The sequence below is a fragment of the Plodia interpunctella genome, chromosome 28 (assembly GCF_027563975.2).
Source record: "Plodia interpunctella isolate USDA-ARS_2022_Savannah chromosome 28, ilPloInte3.2, whole genome shotgun sequence".
Lineage (NCBI taxonomy): Eukaryota > Metazoa > Arthropoda > Insecta > Lepidoptera > Pyralidae > Plodia > Plodia interpunctella.
Window position 1 is genome coordinate 3007262 of NC_071321.1, and position 26533 is coordinate 3033794.

Here is a 26533-nt window from a genome sequence, read left to right on the forward strand (position 1 = left end):
TGGCGTAACCGCTGCTATATTCTAAATTGACCATTACTGCAACTGAGCGATTAGCCATCATCACATCTAATAGTAAAACTGATACAATTTATATAAGTAAAATAAACCTAGATATTGTAACGTGGAGTTCTTCAAAAAAGGCGTGATGTTCATTCAAGCCAACAAAGCCACATAAGACCTACATTTGTTAATTGACGTCTTTTGACAAAAGGCTGCGGTGAAGTTTGTTGCGCCGCTTCTTCATCACCTGCGCTTTGGAAGTCGGCGGCAGAATTAGTTTTAAGTAAACCTTTGGCGTCAATAAATGATGTGTATATCATCCTAATTCGAATAAAGAATTTTTCAATTTGAAAAGTCGGCGTTGAACGTGTGACATACTATCCTGCGGTAGCCACTTCCCATCAAGTGGATCGCATTTTCGAATACGTCAACCATCCTCAATCTGTCCCTCTATAAGTAATCCGTGGTATTTCCCAAATTTAAATATGCCTATATGAATAGTAGAGGAGCTCAATGGCGTGCAGTGGTTAGCGCGGTCGGCCGGCAATAGCGACTGTTAAGTCACTCTCACAAGGGTCGGTCATTGGATGGAAAATGTATTATCTTGAACTCCTTCGTGCTTCGGAAGGCACGTTAAGCCGTTGGTCCCGGTTGTATTCGCAGTCGTTAAAACCCACAAATCCCAAATGACTTTTTATTTTACCGCAATGAAAAACCAAGTTTGGCGAACTAGTTCTCGATATTGTGAGCCAGCGTTAAATCTCCGTTCACTACAAAGCCCGCATTCAACTGACGGTAACAATTCATATAACAATATATCTCTCTCGATAACTCTTAACAGATTTTAATAGCCTTCATATCTGTTCCGTGATCGCTTTCACCGAGTGGCTACCGAAATATATTACTGGCAAAGTGTGAGAATTGTTTCTCGTGCGTGGCGCAAGCGCACAAGTATTGTATTTTTGCAAAAAATCATATTGCCTGTCTGTTTCTAAACTTTCTTCATTCAAATCACGCCACGGGTTTTGACCGTAGATAAAAGAATAATTTTGACCTAGTTTTCACTGTTTTTTGGACAATTTATTCCCGAAGGTTTACAGACCTCGTGCAAAGCCGGGCCGGTTAGCTAGTAAAAAATAAAATTTGCCGCCGTACGACGTAATCTATCAAAATTGTTTTCATACTAAAATATGTTTTCATTATCCTATGTCCTATGCCGTGTCCCACTGCTGGGTAAAAGCCTTCCTCCTTTTTTTCCGTCCATGGCAAAAACTGGCTTTTGAAAATTTGTTGAGATCTAGTCATATGTAGAAGGGAACATAACTTCCCGAGGGAATATACACCGGTCGTGGGAAAACCTAACTACATATTAATTAAATTAAAACAAAATCTTACGTAAAAAGTACCTTTGAACTTTCGAATAAGTTTTCGATTTTGATATAGAAAATGTCTTTCTCTTTATTTTCTGACTCGGACCGAAGACGTCCAATCAGCTGGCCCAATCACCATTGGCCTATGCTAATGTGGCCATAACACAAGCGAACAGCGGCCGATTGTCCGACAATGTACGATAATGGTACACATAAGTTATTGCAATAGGGAAAGTCTTGGCGTGCTCCGATTGCATTCGTGTTATCGACTTCGCTCGTGTTTTTGTAGTTCAAACTTCAATCGACCGTTCTTCGATCCAAATCAATGGTCAAAGTTTTGAATAAAGATGTTCGCTGTATTTTGCGCACCTTCTTTTTCTTCTTGACCTTATCCCACTCATGTGGGGTCGGCACAGTATGTAAGTTCCTTCCATTTCGTTCTGTCATTTGCCATAGGCCTATCGCTACTCGTATTAAAACTTAACATACTGTATTAACTGTAGTAACTTAACATATTATAAGTTTTGGCTTAAATTTTACAACCGGCCGCCTGCTCGACTTCAACCCTCCTTGGAAATCTCTGTATTTTGCGCACCGAGTAATAACATTACAACGTCTTATAAATAATTTCGTTAGCGCATGAGCTCAAAGAAACTAAAACATACCTATATTCGAGAAAGGAACCTTAAAAGCGTTCATGCGAATGAGAGATAGCCCTTCTCGGTATAGACGTTAACATCATTGATCCCTACAACTAAACCATAATTCAGTCGACTGTCAAAGCTTTATCTGGACGTTCCCACGGCCACCCGCGTGTTTCGTGGCCCAACTGTGCTGTAATAACGAACTGTACGCAAGGACAATTAAGATTACATCTACAGATCTTGGGGAAAGTGGGCCTGCATTCGGAATCCGCAAAACGCTGGTTTAGTGGCCCATAAAATTGTAACAGTCTAGTATGTTCTGATACGGGTCGTTGTAAATCTCAAGAATACAGGGCTAGCACGAATATATGCGAGTAACGTAATCGCATCAATAACGCCACTAGGAAAATTAATAATTTTTTGACTTACGTACTTTTTATCCCGATATTCCAACAGGAGCGAAGTCCCGGGACACAGCTACTTATTATAAATTATGTATTTTCCCTACATTAATAGATATTTCAACGTCCCCACTGGTGGGGCACAGGACGCCTTATGGTTGAATAAGGAGTATGGGCCATGACCCAACACGCGGACCCATTGCGGATTGGCGGGTTCGTGACCAACGGCTTAATGTGCCTTCCGAAGCATGGAGGAGCTCAAGATAACCTATACATAACATATAACATAACATATAACATAACATATAACATAACATATAACATAACATATAACATAACATTTTCGGTCACCCATCCCATGACCGACCATTGTGTGATTGACTTAACCACCGCTATCACAGGCCCATTGAGACCTATTGATCTCCTCATATGACTATAGAATATAGAGCCGAGTGAGCTCCACTCGGTTTTTTTTTTTCACATGAAAATATGAAGAAAATCTATTAACTATTATTATACCGTTTCTTTGCCAACGTAAGCTAGCACCTACATTTCATGATAATAACATAAATAACAAGTGTCTGTCAAAAGAGGCAAACCCAAGAAGTGCTGGCTTGATGTCGTCGAGGATGATATGCGTGACAATGGTCTGACAACTAGGGATGCCGGCGACCGCGCTAAGTGGAGACGAAAATGTTGGAAAACGGATCCTGGGCTCCGACACTCAACGGCTGGAGAAGTAACCGGATAAAACATTCAGAGAGAGAGCGATATTTTATTCTCAATTATATACATATTATATGGGATCGTCATTCACAGATTTCAAGAGTCCAAGAGAGTATCGAGTGTGTTATTGCTAACACTGGCGTCAGATTTTATTCAAGTCGCCTAAAGGTACTGACATGATTTTTACTACTACTTACCGCCATCTAGTGGCAGGTAGTCGCATACACGCTGTCAACCAGTGTGCATCACGCTGCTTTCCTTCACCAAGTGGTGGTCTATTAAAACTACTATTATATGAATCAGATTGGTATACAAACTCATATGGCACGAGTAGGATACGAACCTGAGACCTTTCGAGCCGCAGGCGGGCGTCTTAACCATTACACCATCGCCGCTTCATGCATAATGCTCATTTAATAGTATAGAGTACCAATTTATACAGTAGTACAAGATTATTTCATTTCCGATCCATTGTACTGTGATTTAGTAACGCTTTATCCGTTTATGGTGAGCATTAAGCAAACTGTATCTATGAAAATTATCACTTCACTTATTTGGGTATGTGGATTAAGAGCCATGACCCATTGCTCCGTTGCGCTCCGACGTCCTCCGTCACGTTGTCGTCCGTGGACGGATCAACGCGGAACAACGTAGAAGTTTCGAAGTACGTCAGTGACGAAACAACGGAGCCACAACACAACGTGCTGCGTCGTCGCAACAGAGCACGACTGAGCAATGTGGCATGGCTATAACAGTAATACATGTATCAAATTGTCTATGCTATGTAAGATACAATTTTACATTTATAGATTGCAGTCGTATTAAATTAGTTATTCGTTTAATTAGTTTTCAATTCAATTCAAAATTGTAGTGTAAAATTAATTGTAATTATTTTTGCATATTTTAGCAGTTTATAAAAATATGAATACAAAAACAATATTTTTTTTTATAAAGGTCATATTCAAGTATCGTAAAAATCTTCCTTGATGACATTTAAGTAATTATAGAATTTTAATTGAAAGCAATATTGTAAGTACCTATTAATGTTTTTGTTTGTATAAAAAACAATATTCAAAGAAACTAAAACTCATATTAAGTTATTGGATATCGTACTGTCTGTATCTTCTGGATTCTTACCCGGCTATGACGGCCGAAACCCGCCTAAAATAAAATATTTTTCGAAGATTCAGCTCTGATTTTATGACTGATAAATCAACAAAAAGAAAAAAATATAATGGAATTGATAGGATTCGGCGGAAGTTACCCTTTTTGACACTAGATGTCGCTGCGTGTACTTAAAACTCGCTATGGTTTGCCGCACAGTCTAGTAGAATACATGGATAACAGGAACATACATTTATATAATAATGCAGGTACCTCTATTATCTACCTACTCCCTATATATTTAACGTTTTTCTTTAAATTTTTGAGGGGTCACGATTACATACCTTGTGTCTTTGTGACCTTAAATAACTAGTGGCCCTTCCCGGTTCGCTCGGAAATAATGAAAAATTATACATCTTTAGGTGTTACACCTTCCTCAGAAATCACACTATCTATTAAAAAAAACCGTATCAAAATCTAAGTTATACATAAGGACAGACAGCGGGAAGAGACTTTGTTTTATAATATGTACGTAGTGATATTGGCTAGCGATTATCATCATCATCATGGGGTGCCGTCTTCGAATTGAAGTTTGGAGGTCAGCACACGGAAACCCTCGCGGCTTTGGGCCGCTATTTTCAGTTGGTTGTATCCAAGTCCGGTCCGATCCTTTATGCCATCAAACAACTTTCGTCGAGGGCGGCCAGGAGGTGTTTTGCCAGGGATTTTGCCTTCAAGAATCAGTCTTAGACTGGGGTCCCCTTTGTATGTGGCCAAAGAAACCAACTTTCCTCTTCCGAATAGTGGTCATCAGTTATGATAACATACAAAAACAACTATTACTTTATATATAACAGTCAAATAAGTAATTGTGACATTAACAATTATTTTTCCACATGTATTGCTTCATGTATACATGAATTTACAAATGAATGTAAAAAATAAACACTTGGAAAACAGTTCCCGCAAACAAAACTAGATGGCGCTGTTCCATTTTAAAACTCGATATGGTTTGTCGCCACCGTTTGATGTTGTGTGCACTAAAAATCTTTAAATGTCGCATTATTATGATAAGCGTGGCACAGTCAACTGATAGTGCACGTTTAAAAAGTTTTTGGGGTTACGGAATACGAAAGTATCTTGTAACCTAACCTAATAATGAATGGCCAATCTTATTGCTAGGCCTACTAATCGAGCGCACAAAATGTTGCGAAGCGAACATAAAAAAATATTTTTGCGAAAGAGAAGTAAAAAGTAGCATTTTGAATGGATGTAGATTAGGTTCGATTTCTGTATTCCTAATGATCATCATTAGGAATACCGGACCGCTACACAAGGGATTCCGGGTTCGATCTCCGGTTAGGTCAACATGAAAAATGATATTTTTCAGTTGGAACATATTTATTTATATGTTATAAAAATATAGTATCGTTGAGTTAGTATATCATAACACAAGCCTCGAACTTATTTCGGGGCTAGCTCAATCTGTGTGATTTATTATCCACACATTTTTTTTTCCAAGACATAAGAATAGACGTTTTGGTAAACCCGTGTTTGCAACCAAACATGCATAATTTTTCACTACGTATATCTTAGGAAAGAATAATATTAAAAGTTATAAATGCCAACATATCGCTCGTGGTGGCTAGGCCATGAAGACAACGCGCGTGTGACACCCCTGGTGTTGCAGGTGTCCATAGGTTGCGGTGACCGCTTACCATCAGGTGGACGACATGCCTGTTTGCCTGTTTGGTACTGGTAGTATTAAAAATCCGGGCAAATGCTCCGAGAGAATTAATGTGTAGATTTCCGCATAATGTTCCTGCTGCGCCTAAAATTCGAACCTGGGCCTCTTCGTTCGAACTATCTAGACTAAGCCACTGGTCAATTTAATGAGAAATTATGTCCTGAACACAACAATGTAACATTAATTAAGTCCCTTATTAACAAATACGGAATAGCTATAAACTTGTTGGTTTCTACTTTATAACCATACTAGCGGCCCGTCCCGGCGCCACTCGGGTAATAAAAATAATTAATTATACACCTAAACCTTCCCCAGGAATCACACTATCTATTAAACAAACCCGCATCAAATTTGCGTAGTTTTCAAAATAAAAGCATACAATTACAGTCAGCGGGAAGCGACTTTGTTTTATACTATGTAAATAATTATGGTTTTTCCGAGCGAAGCCGCGACGGGCTGCTAGTGATATTTTCGTAGAACAGATATATACCTTAAATATTTACAAGACTTACCATAAACTTTTACAGAATGTTGGGATCGTTCTGTAAAAGTTTCCCAGTTCAATTTCAGAAACTAAAATGAATAGAATCCGTACAAAAAATTATGATGGTGTATGTGAATTTAACGAGCGTTTGAACGCGGCGTGTAGCGTTTCATTAATCAGATCAGACATTTTTTTTGTAAATAATCTTCTTTTTATAAATTAAACATTTATAAAATTAACATTGTACCAATACTTATTTATAAAATAGGATAATTAAATTTATTACTGTGTATGGTACAATCTAACGCTTGTGAAATTCACCCTGGTACGAATTTGCGATGCAGATCACTTTAGCTCGCAAAGTGGATCGCGTTAAGAGATGATGGTAAGCCCCCAGGTGTGTTAATTAAAGAACAGTGAAAGTGAACGTTTGCAGATGTGAAGGGCCTGATACACATGTAGCGGTGTGGTCCAGTGGTTAAGACGCTGTGATCGAAGGGCTCAGGTACAAATCCTATACACCAATCCACCCGCATCGTGAGGTATCTGCAGTTTGTTTTGTAAAATATAATAGTAGGACTATATTTGAAAACCTCGGTGGCGCAGTGGTAAAGTTCTTGCCACTGAACCGAGAGGTCCCGGGTTCATCTATATATGTATTTGTTATAAAATTATTGTATTGTATATAAATAAGTATCTGGGGCTAGCTCAATCTGTGTGGTTTGTCCTAATATGTTTATTTATTATTTATTTATATTTGTTTGATACCTGTTCACGTGGTTTCTACTCAAGCAAACCACATGGACCTATAAAAAAATAATTTCCATGTGAAAATTCTTTTTTCATACGTAGGATTTCGGTTACTTTTTCGTTGTAGCCCATTTACCCACTATACTATAAAAATGCTGTATCCCGTACATATCGAATTAGCTGGTAATAATTATTTGTTTAACAAATAAAAAAAACCCGTCCTTCAATATTCATTTCGCTACAACTTTTGAACGGCTGAACCGATTTTCATGAAACATGGCTAAGAACACTCGAGATAAAATTATCTATGACACAAAAAAAACTACCTAAACGAAAATCGGTTATCCGTTCGGGAGCTACGATGCCACCACAGGATGCCTGATGATGATTTTTACGTCAGGGGTTAAAAATGGTAAATATGAAGCCATTTTCAAAAGTTTAATTCCAGCTTTATATTATAGTATAGATAGATGTTTTGCACCTTGCGGATTTTGCCATGATGATAAAATTTTCATTATTACTTACATTTTGACGATTGAACGTTTGAACTCGAGTACAAGTAGACTTCTACTCATTGAAGTTCCGTCCGGCGCGTGTTCCCGTGGGATCACGCGATTGAGCGATTTGCAATATAATAACACAGGTTACAAGCACTTTCGTGTGTAACCCGAAAAAATTGAAAAAAGGAACCCTTATAGGATCCGTCCGTCTGTCTGAAGTGCGTAACTGCTCACCACCTAATAGAGTATACGTGTGTGACAAACCATAGCGCGTTTTAAAAACAAAAAGCGCCATCTAGTTTGCAACAGGAGAACTACTCTTCTTACCGCGGCGCCGCCGTGTGATTACCGCCATGATATTGTTGTACTTCATCAGTTCGATTTATATAAACACTCCATATCATATCAGCTGAATCTAGATTCAGATTAGACCATTTAATTAGACCATATTTATGATTTATTTCAGTGTCTTACCGAAAGTAACAAAAAATATTCGGTTTCGGGCAATAAATTCAGATGAAACTTTCGCCCGTCAAAACTAAGTATTTCTTTTTTTTTTATATTTATGGTCTCGGTGACAGTAAAAAAACCAAGTACGAGTCAAGTACGAGTTAAACTCGCATGGAGAGGGTTCCGTATTTGAATTATACCTATATTAATGTGTGTATATGCCACATTATATATATATATATATATATATATATATATATATATATATATATATATATATATATATATATATATATGCCACATTTTTCTAGGGCTTTGCATGAAGACAAACTTTGTACGTAATACGTCAATAATAATTGTTTTAAACGTTTAAAATTTGCTACTTTTGAGGGGATAATAATTGTATTATTTTGTGAAGTACTCTTATTTTGCTTATTTATTTTATTTTATTTATTAGGTACACAAACAGAATACAGATAATACAGTACACAATTTCATTTAACAATAGTTTTAAACTAATCTATAATCCAATCTTAAATAATTGTATCAGAATAATTGAATAGGTATGAAAAAAAATTCAAAATTAATGACATTCGTGATAATCACATATCTAATGATACAGCTAATGATTTTTTTAAACTGTGAAAATTTTGAGTTAAAAATATCCAGATCAACGTTACGATGTCTCAGCTCATCAAAATCTCGACACATTCTTACTTATAGGATTGAAAAACGATGTGTTGTTTTTGTACACCTCAAGACGAAAGATACGCGGGTTACGTACACGATATCTACAGTTGAAGTTAATCAAACTTAATAGTTCAGTCAACAATCGATGAAGGAGTGAATAATTTTGGGTAAGTAAGTGAGCGCAAATAATTGTCTACGTTTATCCATTTTAGTAATTCTAAAGTATTCCACTCTCATCGACGGTCTAACCCATATTTACGACAGATACCCCGAAGGAAACATCTCTGTACACTTAATAATAATAGGGTGACCAGACTATAGAAGCATATTCGAGTACAGATCTAAGGTATTAAAAAGATAGATTAAATTGAAGTGCCTTTAAAAGGGCTTTGTTTGACATCTGTAATATGGATTCGCTTCGTGGCTGTCTTAAGTACTATTTATAATGTTTGTTTTTTATTTTGTTTGTGAAAATAAACGTCTTTTTTTCTTTTTCTCTTAGAAGATGATGAATAAATAAATATAAATATATTAGGACAAATCACACAGATTGAGCTGGCCCCGAAGTAAGTTCGAGACTTGTGTTATGGGATACTAACTCAACGATACTATATTTTATAACAAATACATATATAGATAAACATCCAAGACATTGGCCAATCAGAAAAAGATCATTTTCCATCATGACCCGACCGGGGATCGAACCCTCGGATCGGGACCTCTCGGTTCAGTGGCAAGAACTTTACCACTGCGCCACCGAGTCAAAACTGGTAAATGAAAAACGGGTATATTTATTGTATGCCTTTAAGTTTAACACTTTTTAAAGTTATTTCATAAAACCTGAATAAGCTATGCGAATGTCGTAGTAAATTATAATTTTTTTATAAGTTTCGCAATATATACTGTAATTGTATGACATATCAATTAAAGGGCTTGTTTTGAGGATCCAAAAAAAAAAAATTTTATTTTAAAATAAACATTTTGGAAGTAAGCGTTTCAAGTCTCTCCGCTCTCCGTCTTAGGGTCAAACACTTCTACATAACACTACAGTAGTATAAAACAAAATGGCTTCCCGCTGTCTGTTTGTCTGCCCGTATGTGCGCTGCTGTGGTATGCTGAGGTTGCAATATTTGTTAAATGTAATGCTCATTTATTCCCACGCCTTTGTGATGTTGTGTTAAGAAATCATCGGGATAATTATCGACTATGTTTACACCCTTCTAAAACGGCATCACTCAGTAAAAGTATTGTATGTACCTAAAATTTATAACAAAATTCCACAACAAATTAAAGATCAGAATTTAAATTTATTTAAAAAGCACCTCAGGTCCTTGCTGATTGATAAATGTTATTATAATTTGAACGATTAAATAATCGTAATGATAGATTTAGATAAAAATTTAATTAATTTAGTTACTTTTATTTATTCGATTTTGTTTTGTGGGATTATAGCATGCTCTCCATTTAAATTTGCATACCCGTGGACGGTGAAACATGTAGGATTAAATTTTTCTTTTAACACCACATTGTAAAAAAATGAAAACTCATGTTTTTGCAAATAAATAATCTTTGTCTTGCTAGTTTTTAATAGATAAAGAGATTCAACTGATTCAAGAGAAAAGTTTAGGTGTACAGTTTTTATGGTTTTACTCAAGTAAAACAGGGACGGGCCGATAGTTTTACAAAAACTGTCGCCTCGTTAAAAATTTCTTAATAAAAGCACGTCTATCAAATTTATAAAATAATAATCATATGATTGTACCTATCGATTACTATGAATATTTGATTGCATTCACGACTGTTTTTTTTTCTATTTTAGTTTCCCACAGGATATATTTCTTAACGGCACAAAATAAAAAATTCCGTTCCCTATTTTCAAATTTTTCAAATTCAAAATCAAATTCAAATCATTTATTCAGAAATTAGACCTTCACAGGCACTTTTTCTCGTCAATCTTTATATTTATAGTTATTTCTCACAAGCTACAAACTACTGGCATTTCGGAACGACCACTGTTGAGAAGAAATGCCGAAAGAAACTCATTTGAACAGTGTTGGTCCCTATCATACCAGATCGGCTTACCATTATTGTTTCTTACAATGTTTTTTTTTCTTTCTAATAATATATAAAAGTACATAATGTACATAGTCAAAAGGTATATCAAAACAGGTTATGATTGTGATCCGAGTGCTGATTATAATATATATATATATATATATATATATATATATATATATCGATGTGAAACACAATTAACTTACATGAAAATATAGGAGAAACGAGATGACCAGTTCCCTCCATACTCCTATATCGTGAAGTCAAACAAATTTACTTTTACATTATAATTAAAGTGGGATTATTATATATAATTTTGTGACAACCCTGACTGCATTATCGACGCTGGTCTTCATTATTGCAAGGCCATTGAACAACTGTTTGTCGACCTTGGTGGCGAAGTGGTAAAGTGCTGGCCTCTGAACCGAGAGGTCCCGGGTTCAATCCCCGGTCGGGTCATGATGGAAAACTATATTTTTCTTATTGGCCCGGGTCTTGGATGCTTATCTATATATGTATTTGTTATAAAATATTTTGTATTGAGTTAGTATCCCATAACACAAGTCTCGAACTAACTTTGGGGCTAACTCAATCTGTGTGATTTGTCCTAATATTTTAATTAATAACTGTATGAATCTCATTAAACGGTGCTATAAGTACTCTTTATTATACTGTGCCACGAGTCTAAAAGACAAGCTTTATTTACAGCCCGTGTACGACCCACTTGTCGTTCGTTGTGTACACTCTCCTTAACAACACTCTCGCTATCTCGCGACGTGTATGGAAAATGCTCGTAGGCTTGTTAACAGTAAATCTAAACGCTATCAGTCTTATTTACAACTAAGGTTGCCACAATATTTTTTTTTGGTTACTAAACGAAAAAAATGAAATGATTACAAAAAAAAACAAGGAAATAAAAACGATACACCCAGGTGTAATCAACGAAGACCGGCTTAACCTATTATCCGGTCTACGGGGTTTGGCCGTAACATCTTAATCTTAACTAATATTACAAATGCGCAAGTACAATTCCTCGGCACATGAGTTGAACCAAAATGGCCGCCGTCAGCGCAGATTTAATTAGAGATGAAAGTATTTTTAGTGGTTATTATTTATGAAAAAACAAAAGAGTATTTTGAATTTCGGTGGGTAACCACGAAAAATCCCATAAATAACACTTATCTGAAGAATGTAAGTTTGTTTGTTACCTCTTCACGCTCTATCTACCCAACCAATCTTCTTGAATTTTTGCATACATATAGTATGAAGTATGGAGAAGGACATAGGGTTCATCCAGAAAAAATAACTGTTAACTGAAATGAACGCGGGTGAAGCCGCGGACAAAAGCTAGTAAGTTAATAAGGAACAAAACTTACTGGTGTTACGTCGTCTACGTGGAGTCGGTGGACGTTTGAGGCTCAGGTCGACTGGTTCCAACTGGATCGGGGGGCCGCATGCCTGCAAGAAGAGAACTGTTACTTAAATAAATAAACACATTAGGACAAATCGCACAGATTGGGCTAGCCCCAAAATAAGTTGGAGACTTTTGTTTAGGGATACTAACACAACGATACTATATTTTATAATCAATACATATAATAGATAAACATCCAAGACCCTCGGGCCTTGTTTGTTTATATATTTTCACCAATTAGAAAAATATACTTCTTCTTCTCGAGTGTTATTAAGATGATGGCTCTTCTTGATTGCCGCCATTGCTCAGTCATGCTCACGTTGTGACTAGGCTTGCCAACCGTTCCGAATTTTCCGGGACGTCCCGCTTCTGGGTCAATTTTGAGACTGTCCCACCGCGCCATGACCCAACGTGACGGAAGGACGTCGGAGCGCAATGGAGCAATGGGGCGATGCTGGCTCCAACACTGGCGTCAGAGTGAATGCATCTGACATTACTTTTACGACTACCTAGCGACATCTAGTGGCAAGTAGGCGCAAACATTCGCACAAGTATCCAAGTCAAGATCGATCGTTATGCCGTCTCCACACTGACGTCGAACAATTCGCCAAACTTCGGCGAATTCGGTATACATTCGGCATACATACACGATATTACAGCCACAGATTTTTCATTGCGATAAATAAAAGCACTCATACAATACAACCACGCCAGAAGAATCTATACATCCAACATATTAAAATGACTCAATTTTTGAGATAAACGACAATAAAATGATACGATTTCGTTGATTACTAGACATAGGTATGTAATGGAACGTAGCGTTGTATTTCTGACACGAGCATTACATGTGTCAAAAGAATATTTCAAACAAACAAAAACGCTGGGTAACGCTAGTGAGAAGATGGCCTTATGAAGACGATCAAGTCGTGCCAGTGAGAAAACGGCCTTACGAAGATGCTCAGAGTTGCGCAAATCATCGTGGTATAACACCACGCCCGTCTCCACGTTCTCCTTTCTAATACCCTACTAATATTACAAATACGAAAGTTTGTGAGGATGTATGTATGATTGTTACTCTTTCACGCAAATTCTACTGGACCGATTGTTATGAAATTTAGTACACGCGTAGAATATAACCTGGAATAACACATGGGGTACTTTCTATCTCGAAATTCTCCCGGGAGCGAAGCTTTAATTTAATGATCTTCAAGGCAAGTGTGAATAAACATTTTTTTGAGCTTACGTGTAACAAACACTCTGGACCTAATCTTTCCATCAGGTTAGATTTAGGTTAAACGCACACAAATTATAAATTAATAAACTAGAGGACCGACCCGGCTACTCTCAAGTACAACCATAATAACTTATATACCTTACCTAATCTTCCTTAGGAACCACAATATTTAACAAAAACGCAAAATAGATTGCAGTTTTAAAAATCAAAGCATACATAGACACAGACAAACAACGTGAAGCGACTGTTTTCAACCTCCGACACAAAAAGAGGGGTGTTATAAGTTTAACGTGTCTGTCTGTGTATCTGAGGCATCGTAGCTCCCAAACGGATGAACCGATTTTCGTTTAGTGTTTTTTTTTGTGTCATAGATGATTTTATCCCGAGTGTTCTTAGCCACGTTTCATGAAAATCTGTTCAGCCGTTCAAAAGTTGTAGCGAAACAAATAAACTTGTATATTATGTAGTGTAAAGGTAAACGAAATAGTGACAGGCTAGCCTATCGTCTATGTCAAACCCGTATAGCTATTCAGATTCTTCACCTTCTCCTAAATTCCCACGAGACAGTCACCCCCAACACGTATTAAGCACTGACACCCATCAACAAGCGGACACACCACGCGTTGCTTAACCAGCGATCTAAATGCAGTCACGATCACGATGCATGCCACAGGGCGTGGTCGATGCACGACCGTTTCGCAACCGGCTCGTCTTCGATCGAGGCGTGCACAAGGCAAGCCATTCGAAGTTGAATAATTAATAACTAATTTCAGTTTGTTATAGTACTAGATGTTGCCCGGGGCTTCGCTCCCGTGGGAATTTTGCGATAAAATATAGCCTATAGAAATCTTGGATAATGTACTATTGATTGGATAATGTCTAATGGTGAAAGAATTTTTGAAATCGGTTCGATAGCTTCAGAGATTACCCGCCTCAAACATACAAACTCATACACTCACAAAAGCCTACCTCTTTAGTATAGACTAGATGTTGCCCGGGGCTTGGCTTCAGTTGAAATTTTGAAGTAAAATATAGCCTAGCAATCTTGGATAATGTACCTTTCTAATGGTGAAATAATTTTTGAAATCGGTTCGGTAGTTTCGGAGATTACCTCAAACCTACAAACTCACAAACGCTTACCTCTTTATAATAATAGTATTGATAAGGTCGTACGGTGGCGACCTCATTCGTCGTTTGCAATTAGCATGTGTATGCCTTTATTAGTTTCATCTGTCTCGGCTCGTCTGTAATCAAATCTTGCAAGTTATCCTAACTAATATATAATAATGGGTGAAATCCTTGGCAAAAGACCTCCTGGCCGCCCTCGACGAAAGTGGTTTGATGACATAAAGGATTGGACCGGACTTGGATACAACCAATTGAAAATAGCGGCCCAAAGCCGCGAGGGTTTCCGTGTGCTGACCTCCAAACTTCAATTCGAAGACGGCACCCCATGATGATGATCCTAACTAATATTATAAATGCGAAAATGAGTTAGTTACCTCTTCACGCTCTAACTACTCAACTACTTCTTGAAATTTTGCATACATGTAGCAAACTACATGTATGGAATCAAAACAAAATAAATACAATCAAAATTGTATGTAGGGAAAAGGACATAGAGTTTCTTTCATCCCGGAAAAAATACTGTTCCAGTGGGAAATACACGCGGGCGAAGCCGCGGGCAAAGGCTAGTGTTATAAATATAACAATATCGATACCAATAGACGCTACTCAAAATAAATTCACTTCCACCTTGTGTTCCCGTATGCGTGTAAAAAACTCATAAACTTCGTGGTCACTGTTGCATTAAAGAACATGTATTGCACACACAGCCGCGCCCAGTTGCATCCGACATGCATGTATGTGTCTTGACACGTTTATTTATCAAAACGCTTGAAGTGAAACCACATAGGGCTGCCACACAGTTTAGAACTATCTATACTATTATTATAAAGAGGTAAGCGTTTGTGAGTTTATGACTTTGTATGTTTGAGGTGGGGGTAATCTCCGAAACTACCGAACTGATTTCAAACATTCTTTCACCATTAGAAAGGTACATTATCCAAGATTGCTATAGGCTATGTTTTATCTCAAAATACCCACGGGAGCGAAGCCCCGGCAACATCTAGTAATTTATAAAGTCAACGAATCATTCAAGTACGGCCATGTGTTTTTTGTTAGGCGTTAAATGCCACAAGATCTCTCTGACGACAATAAAAACATGTGGACAAAATGACAATTTTGTAAAAAAAACTTGTTTAGAATGGTTTCTCCGCTTGCTTTGCACACCGTGGTTTAACCAAAATCAAAAGTCGCTTCACTGACAACAAAAATATTCATAAATGTCTACCTTACGACCTTACCGGTGCAATACGACGGTCAAACATGTGTCTCGATTCTGTGCAATAGTCGGGTTAAATAAATTCGCTGGAAGTGAGACCCTACCCTGACATTATAATGAGGATGCCGACTCGTTACGAAAACGCCACACCCGCAGTCGGGAAATGCAGTTTTCTTATATTGTGGCTCGAGCCTTTTATATGTATACTGCCTTGACTGGCTTGCAATTGTGATATTATGACTGTCTCGTTATAACTGACGGCAAATACGTGCAGAAATCAACACCTATCCTTTCCTATATTATTATTTTTGCCAATTTGAGTGCGTTCGACTTCAGGCCTACTATCAACTTTTACAGAACGAATCCGTACAATTTCGCAACCTAAAATGAATCGCATTCAAACTAAAAAATAAGTCTATGGTACGAATTTGCGATGCAGTTCAGTTTAGGTCATAAAGTGGATGGCGTTAAGAGATGTCGCTTTACGTCAAACGCATTAAAATTTGGCAAAAATAATATTATATTGGTAACGAAGATGAGAATGCTTACATATTATAAAACAAATTCCTGCCGCGTCTGTTTCATCTGTACCTACTCAAAAACTACTGCACGGATGCGGTTTTCACAAAAAGATAGTGTGATTTTTGAATAAGGTTTAGGTGTATAATTTTTTTATGTTTTTACCCGACGGCGGGCCGCTATTTAAATACAAATACGCGGACCAATCCGCGAGCAAAAGCTGAGTGTTAAACAGGGACCGGACCGCTATCCCTTTCACGGGTTTTGAAGGGGTTTTTGGAATGGGTTTGCTTTCGAAAGCCTTTCGGTGCTGTAACCCGTTCAATTTATTAAGGCTGAGACGCCACAAATTTAAAATTCTGTAGATGCGGCTGTGATTTTACAACCGGCCGTCTGACTGACGTCAACCCTCTTTTAGTGTTTTTCACATCAGCTGCTAAATCTATTTGCCCTATTCAAGGGCGGAAGCACATGCTATAAAACACTAAATAACCATGATAGTATGTGGCACAAGTCATGATGAATATGGCGTGTTAGCGGGCGTGGCTGCCGCTTTCGTAAACGTCGGGCATGGGCGTTACAGCGGTGTATAGCATAAGTCATTATGCCTGTGATCGAAAAGTACCAGGAACGAATCCTACACGTTCCAAATAAGTTCGTCTGTCTGTCTCAAATCTGACTGATATAGTAGTCGAAGTGGCTCGGTTCTGGCAAGAATATATTTAGCACCCAATAGAGCATTGTAGATTTGCCATCGACACGCAAAGAAGATAAAGTGGTTATAGTGGTGAAGGAAAACCTCGGGAGGAAACTTCCACACTTGTAGACAGTTCACTCGTGTTGAACAGTATTAGTCGTAGACGTCTATATAATACGTTAATACCGGGTTCGAACCCGATCAGGTCAAGATTGAAAATGGTATTTTTCAGATTTTTATCTTATATTTTTTTGAAAGCAAGTGTTATGAAAACTGAGTCAGATTGGTATACAAACTCATGTGGCACGAGTAGGATTTCAACCTGGGACCTTTCGATCACAGGCAGACGGTCTTAACCACTTGCCCACCACCGCTTCAACCAGAAAGCAAATTAATTAATACACAGCAATATTGCACCAGGCCATAGCTGCGCGGTTTCTTCCCAAACGGCCCAACGCAAACCAAACTTTGAGATGGGTTTACGCCGAGCTGTTTGTGAAGAATACGGGCAAATACTTGGCGTAAACCCATGTCTGCACCAGTTCCAATGAATAATATAACCTTAAATCAAACGCGGCTAAACAATCGACCGTCGACGCGCTACTATAAGATTTCGAATGAATAATTCATTACGTCACTCCTGTAAAGTTGATTTGTATGAGAATTATGATTTTGCTTTGTGATACCGATTGTGACATTTGACGACCATGAGGTCACCACCACCACCACCACCATGAGGCCACCCATGAGGGTGCAGTGGTAAAGTCTGAACCCAGAGGTCCCGGATTCGATCCTAGGTCGGGTCATGGAAAATGGTCTTTTTCTGATTGGCACGGGTTTTGGATGTTTATCTATAAGTATATAATGTATTTGTTATAAAATATACTATAGTTGAGTTAGTATCCCATAACACACGTCTCGTACTTGCTCTGGGGCTAGCTCAATCTGAGTGATTTGACCTAATATGTTTATTTATATTATATTTCATATTTATTTATTCTACTAGCGATCCTACGATTAGAAACCTTCGGGAATTAATTGTCTGAATGACTGAAAACTGTATCAAAATCAAAGCTTAGAAATAGACAGAGGCGGAGCCCGACTTTGTATAATTCTTCATACTCATATTCCTTCCAATTTCCTATAGGTCGTCAAATCGTATGTAGTAATTATTTTTCATAACCAAAAAAGGATATTACCGCGTAAGAAACCACGTGGTCGATTTCTCACGAAAAGTTACGAACCGTTCGAATAATATCACCCGCATAAATCACGAATGTCGGACAAATGGTAATGGCTGAACTAAATCCGGGCATCGACAACTTTCACGGTTCGTTCGTTGGTTTACGATCGACATCATCAGGTAACTGACAAATCAATGGGTCAATTATATTATTTACTTTAGCCAACGTGTAGGGTTGGCGCGCGTTTAAACCCAAAGTTTCGTTTTGGTGAAAAATTTCTAGAATCCAGCGGGTATCGATATCGATTTGGACAGAGATGAAAAATCTGGTGTCCAGCGGGAATCTAAGCCACGTTCCTGCCTCAGCGGGACAGTCCGAAACTAACCACTGAGATACCGAGACCATGCCAGTTGAATAAAATTGTGTTGCAAATGTTTATACTACTGGACATCTGTCACAGGACTCTTGTTACATTTTACAAAGTATAAACGTATTAATTTTATGTATTTACTTTCGTGCAATAAAGTTATTACTTATTTATTCAAGGAGGCCTCACAGTCTAATTATATAGATACTAGTTCTTGCCCGCGGCTTCGCCCGCATGAATTTATGTGCTAAAGCGGAACAGACGATTTTCACACAAACTTTCATCCCCCATTAGAGTCATGGGGGTTGATTTTTCGAAAAATGTAGCCTATGTTTGAACGGAATATATTCATCAGAATTGGTCCAGCGGTTTAGCCGTGAAAGCGGAACAGACAGACTTTCGCATTTATAATATTAGTATGAATAGTTAAAAAGTAATAATATTACTGATAACAAGACTTCCCTGATAAAATAGCAATTATGGAATAAAAAAATTAACCATGATGATATTATAATTTAGAAAATTACTGAAAAATACTGGCTGAAATTAAGAAAAATAAAAAAGTAAATTAACTAGGTTAAATTATTAAGAGTCAGTGAAAGGTTCTACTCGACAATGAAATAAAAAACTAACATATTTATTGCTGAAACTCGACAGCCCTACATGCAAATGCGACGTCAAATTAAACATTTTGGTTCGTATTTTGCAACGCTCGCCCCATTTGGTGATAGTACCGTGTTTGTTACACCATTAGGTCCTTCTATAACTTTAATTAGCCTTCACAAATTATATATTACACCTACGTTAAGCCGTCTTAAATCGTAAGGTTAATTTTGAGTAGGTACAATTCAGTAGCAATGAAATTAGCGAGTTAAATATAGGTGTAAATCACAGAGTGGGTTGCACCATTAAACTTTAACCGGAAAAAACGCCGTCGCGCATTTTGTCGTTGACGTCAAAGTTGACTGGATCCAATCCAATGTAAGGTGGCGCAGTGGTAAACGCGGTCTATGAAATCAAACCACACAAACACATGTGGCACGAGTAGGATTCGAACCTGGGACTTTACGTGATTTCATAAAGTTGCGTATACCATATTTGAAAACATAATGGCTATAGTACGTTTTTAAATGCTATACCTATAGCCGTATAAGCAACCTCAAGTTTTTGTCCCAAGGTGTGATACCAAACCAGACTCATTCAATTCAAAGCTATAATTTGAATAAAAAATCGATATATTTTATTCTATGATCTACTTACTATGCTATACGCGAGTTAAATTTTGAATTATTCAACGAATTGCAATTGTAACATATTGATATGTGCAAGATCTGTCTCTTATTTGAGCGTTTTTTTTCTAATTCTTCCTCAGCCATTACACATCCAAGAGCTCAGGGTTGCCCGCTTTCCTACTTTTTCTTCTTCACTTCGCACGCTTTTCAGCTTTCTTCCTGGTCCATTGATACGTATTTAACCCTTGACGAGCCAGCACTTCAATGGAAGTATGTGTTATGCTCAACCTCCACAGATCGGGTGTAGTGCCTGGGGAACCGCGACTCCAACGGTGTCACATTGGTGGTCGTATATATGCATTCAATCTTGGAAATTTCAACACCGCGATTCAGTCTTGTCATTTCTACCATAGGCGCCATCTGTCCATAATATCACGAACGATCTATCGGCTGATATGGATTGTGTCGGCGGTGCGTCAGCGGCGTTTTGTTTGTGGCGCGGTAAGGTCGGCAAAAATCCATATAACTTGCATTTGTTTTTCAAGTACTTATTGCGTAATCTCTAAAGCTTATTGAAGAGTAATTATAATCTTACCTCCATACTGGTGGGCCGCACGCCGCCTTCCCGGCGAGCCGCGCCCTCTATGTCATCCTGAAACAAAAAAAATAGTACCATAGTTGTTTCCAAAACACTGCAATGCAACATACACTGCAAACAATGCCGCGAAAGAATGTACATTACATACACAGAAAAAACTATCGAAGTACGACGGAACAGTCCAGTTCTGTGAACTGTCGAATATGTCGATAAAATCTTTGGTGAGATAATAATTTTTCATTCAGGTGTAAGTGTACCTATAATTTATGTTTGTACCCGAGCGAAGCCGGTCCAGGTCGCTAGTTTAAGATAAGTAATGTAATCGGAATAAGAACGATTATGTTTGAATTAAAGAATATGTTTTATGAGGGAGTAGCCACATGCAAGAACTAGTATAAAACAATTTGTCATCGGCAGGACACGGTTGCACAAGCTGCGCTCCCACGACATCATTAACTTTCTATCGTATTAAAATTATGTGCTTCAGTTTTGTAATATCTGACAATCACGATACTGCTTTATACACGGAATTGTAGACGGAACCACGTTCTAGCTTTTTCTTGGAGCGTCGGAGCCCAGGGTCCGTTTTCCAACATTTTCGTCTCCACTTAGCGCGGTCGCCGGCATCCCTAGTTGTCAGACCATTGTCACGCATATCATCCTGGACGACATCAAGCCAGCACTTCTTGAGTTTCCCCCTTCTGCCAGGAGCGGTATAGCCAGATATTTGTTCCCTACGTAATACATCCCTTCGTATATCTCAGTTATGTTGGTAAGGTGTATATACCCATACCTAAACACTGAACCCAGATTCATTTAAATAACTTACTATCATACTCTTAACAATATGTATACTAACGTTTACTGTGGGTTCTGTGCGAATTAATTTATTATCATCATAGACGGAACCATATAGGTACTATACCTACTAGTCTTTCATTATATTGGCGAGACGCCTCAAATACCTAACTCCGCTTGAAAAATAAGCCTTTATTGAAGATTAGCTGTTGCCTTCTGCTCTATAGTAGCCTATATCATTAACTATACCTATGCAGTTATAAAATCACCGCCGAATCTTCAAAATTGTAAGGTTATTATGTACGCTGGGCTCCGCGGCGTCACAGCCACGAACGAAACCACATGCAGATATGAGAGATAAGAGACTCGACCTCTGCTCTGTTTATATTATTTCATCTATGAACTAGAAGACGAAGTCTTTCCTACTAATGATTAATAAGGCCCTTCACAAACATTACTAAACTTTCTACTCTTTATTAAATTCATGCCGAAGGCTTTAATGACTTCACGCGCATTAAACGTATGCAATACGTTATCATAATGGCTTCTTTATCAAGCAATTTAGTTATCTCTGATTAATTACACTGCCTTGCACGTGAAAGGGACTCTATATATTTCTACTGCGGCACGGAATAACAGCCCAGTTTACACGATGGGCCAACGCGAGATTGCGAGCGGGGCCAAATACGTACAACGACTATACGAGTACAGTCAACCGCACATCATGTTGCCCTGCATAAACCTCTATGTCGCGGTAATGGCGGCGAGTTTGCAATGAATTTGGGTAGGTTGATGTGCTGTTGACTGTACACTATCGCCTATGTTCCTATAGTCATCCAGCTGCATCGTTATAGTCTTTAAAATATCACAACGATCTTAAATGTACCTATTTTATCTGGATTAAACATATTTTTTTATTGCAATCTACCCTATTAGCCAAAATATGAGGTACTACATGTTGCCCGGGGTTTCGCTCCCGTGTGAATTTTGAGATAACTTATAGCCTATAGCAATTTTGGATAATGTACCTTTCTAATGGTGAAAGAGTTTTTGAAATGGGTATGGGTACGGAGATTACCCGCCCCAAACATACGGCCTCACAAACCCTTACCTCTTTATAATAATAGTATAGAAGTATAGATATCGCAATAATGATAGCCGACATGATATATAGCAAATACATGATATATAGTTTTATCTGGTATAGCGAGCAGGAGATGGGCCGCAACGTTGGCCCGAAATATAGTGTAAAATGGGCTTAATATAAAACTGTACCACCGTGAGAACATAACATTTGCTTTCACTATTTTGGCATCGGCCGAGCTTGTCGCGGCGCGCAAATATGGAGCGGTGTAGGGCTGTCGATGTCTGGAAATTATTATGATTTTGTGTGCCAATGCTGGGCACAGGCACCTAAAGGCCCAACACAAATTGGACTTTGAAAATATATAAGTGAACGAAATCTAAATATATGTAACGTTCTAAAGGTAAAGGTACTTTATGATCAACATTTTTCACTTACACTGTCCTGCTCTAACAATCTGCACCTGTATGACGTCACATAAAGTGCTGTGTCGGTGGTGTTGTATTGGTCCTCAAACATTTAGCCATTTAAGAAGGAAGTTGTTGCCATTGAAGAAGATATTTCCGTATACTGGTACTCAAAAAGTATTCAGATCAAAAATAAAAACACATACAACAAATTTGCCCATTAGGCTTGGCCCGTGGATTAGTACCGTCAAATTTGGCCGCAGATATAAAAACATTACATAATGTTCTTATATTTACCGATAGTGTACAGCCGACATAATGTAAGTAACCAACATGACACGACAAACTAATCCGGTTGGTGGCATCGTGACCTTGCTAAGATGCCATTAAAATTACAATAATTGTAGTCTTTATTGCTTTGTAACAAGGATCGGGTGTGAGAGGAAAGGTCAACGTTGCTCTGACGATAAGGCGCAGAAAACCATAACTTGAAAAATATTCTTATTGAAATAAAATTTGAAATAAATGACGTGTGTATGACGTGAAGTATCTCGCGCTTCATCCAGGTGGAGATCCCATATGTTCCCGAAGCTGGATCTGGACTCAAATGACTATATAACTTCTTATAATTGAAATATTTTTCGACGGAATCAAATTACATTATTAGTGTCGTTCGGCGTGACGTGACGGACCACGGCCCCCGACAAACTTATCCGTGTCCGTGCCCCAACTACCGGGACATTAAAATCCCTACTGATGGTGAACTAAATAAATAAATATATTAGGACAAATCACATCGATTGAGCTAGCCCCAAAGTAAGTTCGAGACTTGTGTTATGGGATACTAACTCAAAGTTACTATATTCTATAACAAATACACATAGATAAACATCCAAGACCCGGGCCAATCAGAAAGATATAATTTTTCATCATGACCAGACCGGGATTCGAACCCGGGACCTGTCGGTTCCGAGGCAAGCACTTTGCGCCACCGAGGTCGTCAAATTAGAATGAACTAAATAAATAAACTACTTGGAATAAAATGTCGAACTAATAATAATAATTATAAGAATAATTCGATTGAAACTAAATAGAACAGAGGGATTATTAAGGATCATTTTATAATGATATTTTATCTAATACTTATGTATCAGATGAGTATTGTTTCTATTTATATTTATAAATGTATTTTATCGTTCCCTCTTATATAGCTGCTGGACTGGTAGAGCTGTCATATCAATCCACCATTTTGTAATTCCGTGAAATATTTTTTTTTGCTAAATCATACAAATGCATTGCAGTTTCTGTTTGTCTCAAAAAAACTATTCAAGACAAACATTTAATCACGATGTAACGCACGCCATAACTCGTCAAACCGACATACAACCAGTATCGTAGCGCGAAAAGTTATTTTTTTGCTCGAAATCGACAAAAAATAATTGCGGCTCACGGGTTTTTGTGTGTTAATCGCATTAACTGTGTGCAAGGGTAGCGCTTGAGTGACAGCGGCGCCTTAAGCGGGGGCGTTTATCACTATTTGTTATTTTATTTTCTATAGTAGAGCGTCGCCGCTTTTTCGTTTTATACCGGCTCCACACTGTCGTCGAACAGTTCGCCAAACTTTGGCGGATTCGGTATACATTGCTAGTTTTTCATTGCGGTAAATAAAATCACTCATAACTACGCAATGTTCAAGCATTCGCGTCGGCATATGTCCGAGTTCGGCGACAGTGTGGAGCTAGCATTACATACAGGTTGACATTACGTTGACACATTATCGTACAATACTCCTGTGGGTAGGAGTCGTAATCTCTTCAGGAGTGTACTTACATTGTTATATTACTGATAAAAAATTGTACATAAATTTATATTTAAAAAATGGTAAGCCCTTCTGGCATAATAGGGACCAATACTGTTTGAATGAGTTTCTTTCGGCATTTCTTCTCAGCAGTAGTCGTTCCGAAATGCTAGTAGATTGTAGCTTTGGTAAATATCATTTAATTTAGAATATGACGTGAAAAAGTGCCTGTGAAGGCCTAATTTCTGAATAAATGATTTTCAAGATGAGTGAGATACAATACGACCACAGATCCTTACATATTATAAAAAGAAGTCCCGCTCTCGCGTCTGTCTGTCTTTATGAACGGAACCCAAAAAGTACCAGACAGATTTTTGTACGGTTTTCACGGATGACAAGATGGATGGATGGAAGATTATTCCAGAGTTAAGCCTGTACTGGCTGATTTCATAATAATACAATATGCATTTCTCGCGTATACACACATTAAAATTATTTTGTTTATCGTAAAGCTAAGCCCGAGCCTTACCCCCATTTTTACGCATCATGGCATAACACGATGCGTAGGAAATATCCATTTATACAATTAGCTTTATGTCGATCATTGCAGTCTGCCGGGCGTTTTCGTCATAGGACGTCAAAAATCGACCATATTTCATAGTGTAAATAATCATCTTCCTACCATAATGACGAGCACTGTACCCTAATGGTCATGCCGGAATGATGTAACGGAGGTCCCGGGTTCGATAGATCTTGAATGAATGTATCCTATATTAATATAAATGCGAAAGTTTGTAAGGATTTGTGTGTATGTATATTTGTTACATTTTCAAGCAAAATCTACTTACTGGACGGATTATTATGAAATTTGGTACTCGGGTAGAATATAACCTGGAATAACAGATAGGGTACTTTAAATCCTGAAATTCCAACGGAAGCGAAGCCACTGGCGCAGCTAGTACTCTATATAGACAAGTGGAAATGTAATTATTCTTAGTTCTCATGCCAGCTCCACACTGTCGCCGAACTTAGACACAGGCCGACGCGAATGCATGAATTGCGAATTTTTATGAGAGCTTTTATTTACCGCAGTGGAAAACCAGCAATGTATACCGAATCCGCCAAAGATTGGCGAACTGTTCGACGACAGTGTGAAGCCGGCATTATAGTGTACACTTACGTACAATTCCGTGCAATATCGGATTTATAGAATCACAATCGTTAAACGGCACAGTTTTAGCCACAAGTATATCACGCAACGTTTTTCCGGCGTGATTGATTCCGTTTTTGTTTCGGGGTTTGAAAACAACGTGTGGTCTCTATTCAGCTCATCACTACATAGTATAAAACAAAGACGCATGCCGCTGTCTGTCCCTATGTATGCTTAGATCTTTGAAACTACGCAACGGATTTTGTTACGGGTTCTTTTAATAGTGATTCCGTATTTATATACATATATGTAACATGCATAATATTGCAACCGTGCGAAGCCGTGGCGGATCGCTAGTAAAAGTGTATAAACTGCGTTTTTACAAGCTTATATTTACTTGCAATGTATGTAAGTTCGGGTTGTATTTTGGAACTCAATTTTGAAGGAGATATATTTAACCCATTAAGATAAAATTTTCTACACCAGTATAGTTTAAACGACATGCATTATATCATGATATGGATGGTGCACCCTGGAACGGGTTTCGACGAGAGAACTCACACAGTATTTACTGCCAAATTTTGTAAAGTATGTGTGTGACAAACTTTAACTTTTTATTTATTTTGAAATGATCGTACCCCCAGGTAAAGATCTCATTTACCATATTTACAAGCACGGAGAAGGACACAGGATATATTTCATTTCGGAACGAAGTTCTGTTATGAAGTTCACATGAACGTAACCGCAGGCAAAAGCTAGTTAACAATAGACCAGCAGCCACAA

General features: G+C 38.0%; 1 protein-coding gene across 4 annotated transcripts in view; it reads right to left on the reverse strand.

Annotated features, from left to right (window-relative positions):
* LOC128681815 (Krueppel-like factor 3) overlaps positions 1-26533 on the reverse strand; it is a 40460-nt gene that overhangs the window by 9492 nt on the left and 4435 nt on the right. For all 4 annotated transcript variants that reach the window (XM_053766021.2, XM_053766020.1, XM_053766018.1 and 1 more), the window contains 2 exons: positions 20511-20567; positions 12298-12379 (listed from right to left, as the gene is read on the reverse strand). In XM_053766021.2, coding sequence (XP_053621996.1) covers positions 12298-12379; positions 20511-20567 — 139 coding nt within the window. The remainder of the gene's footprint in view (positions 1-12297; positions 12380-20510; positions 20568-26533) is intronic.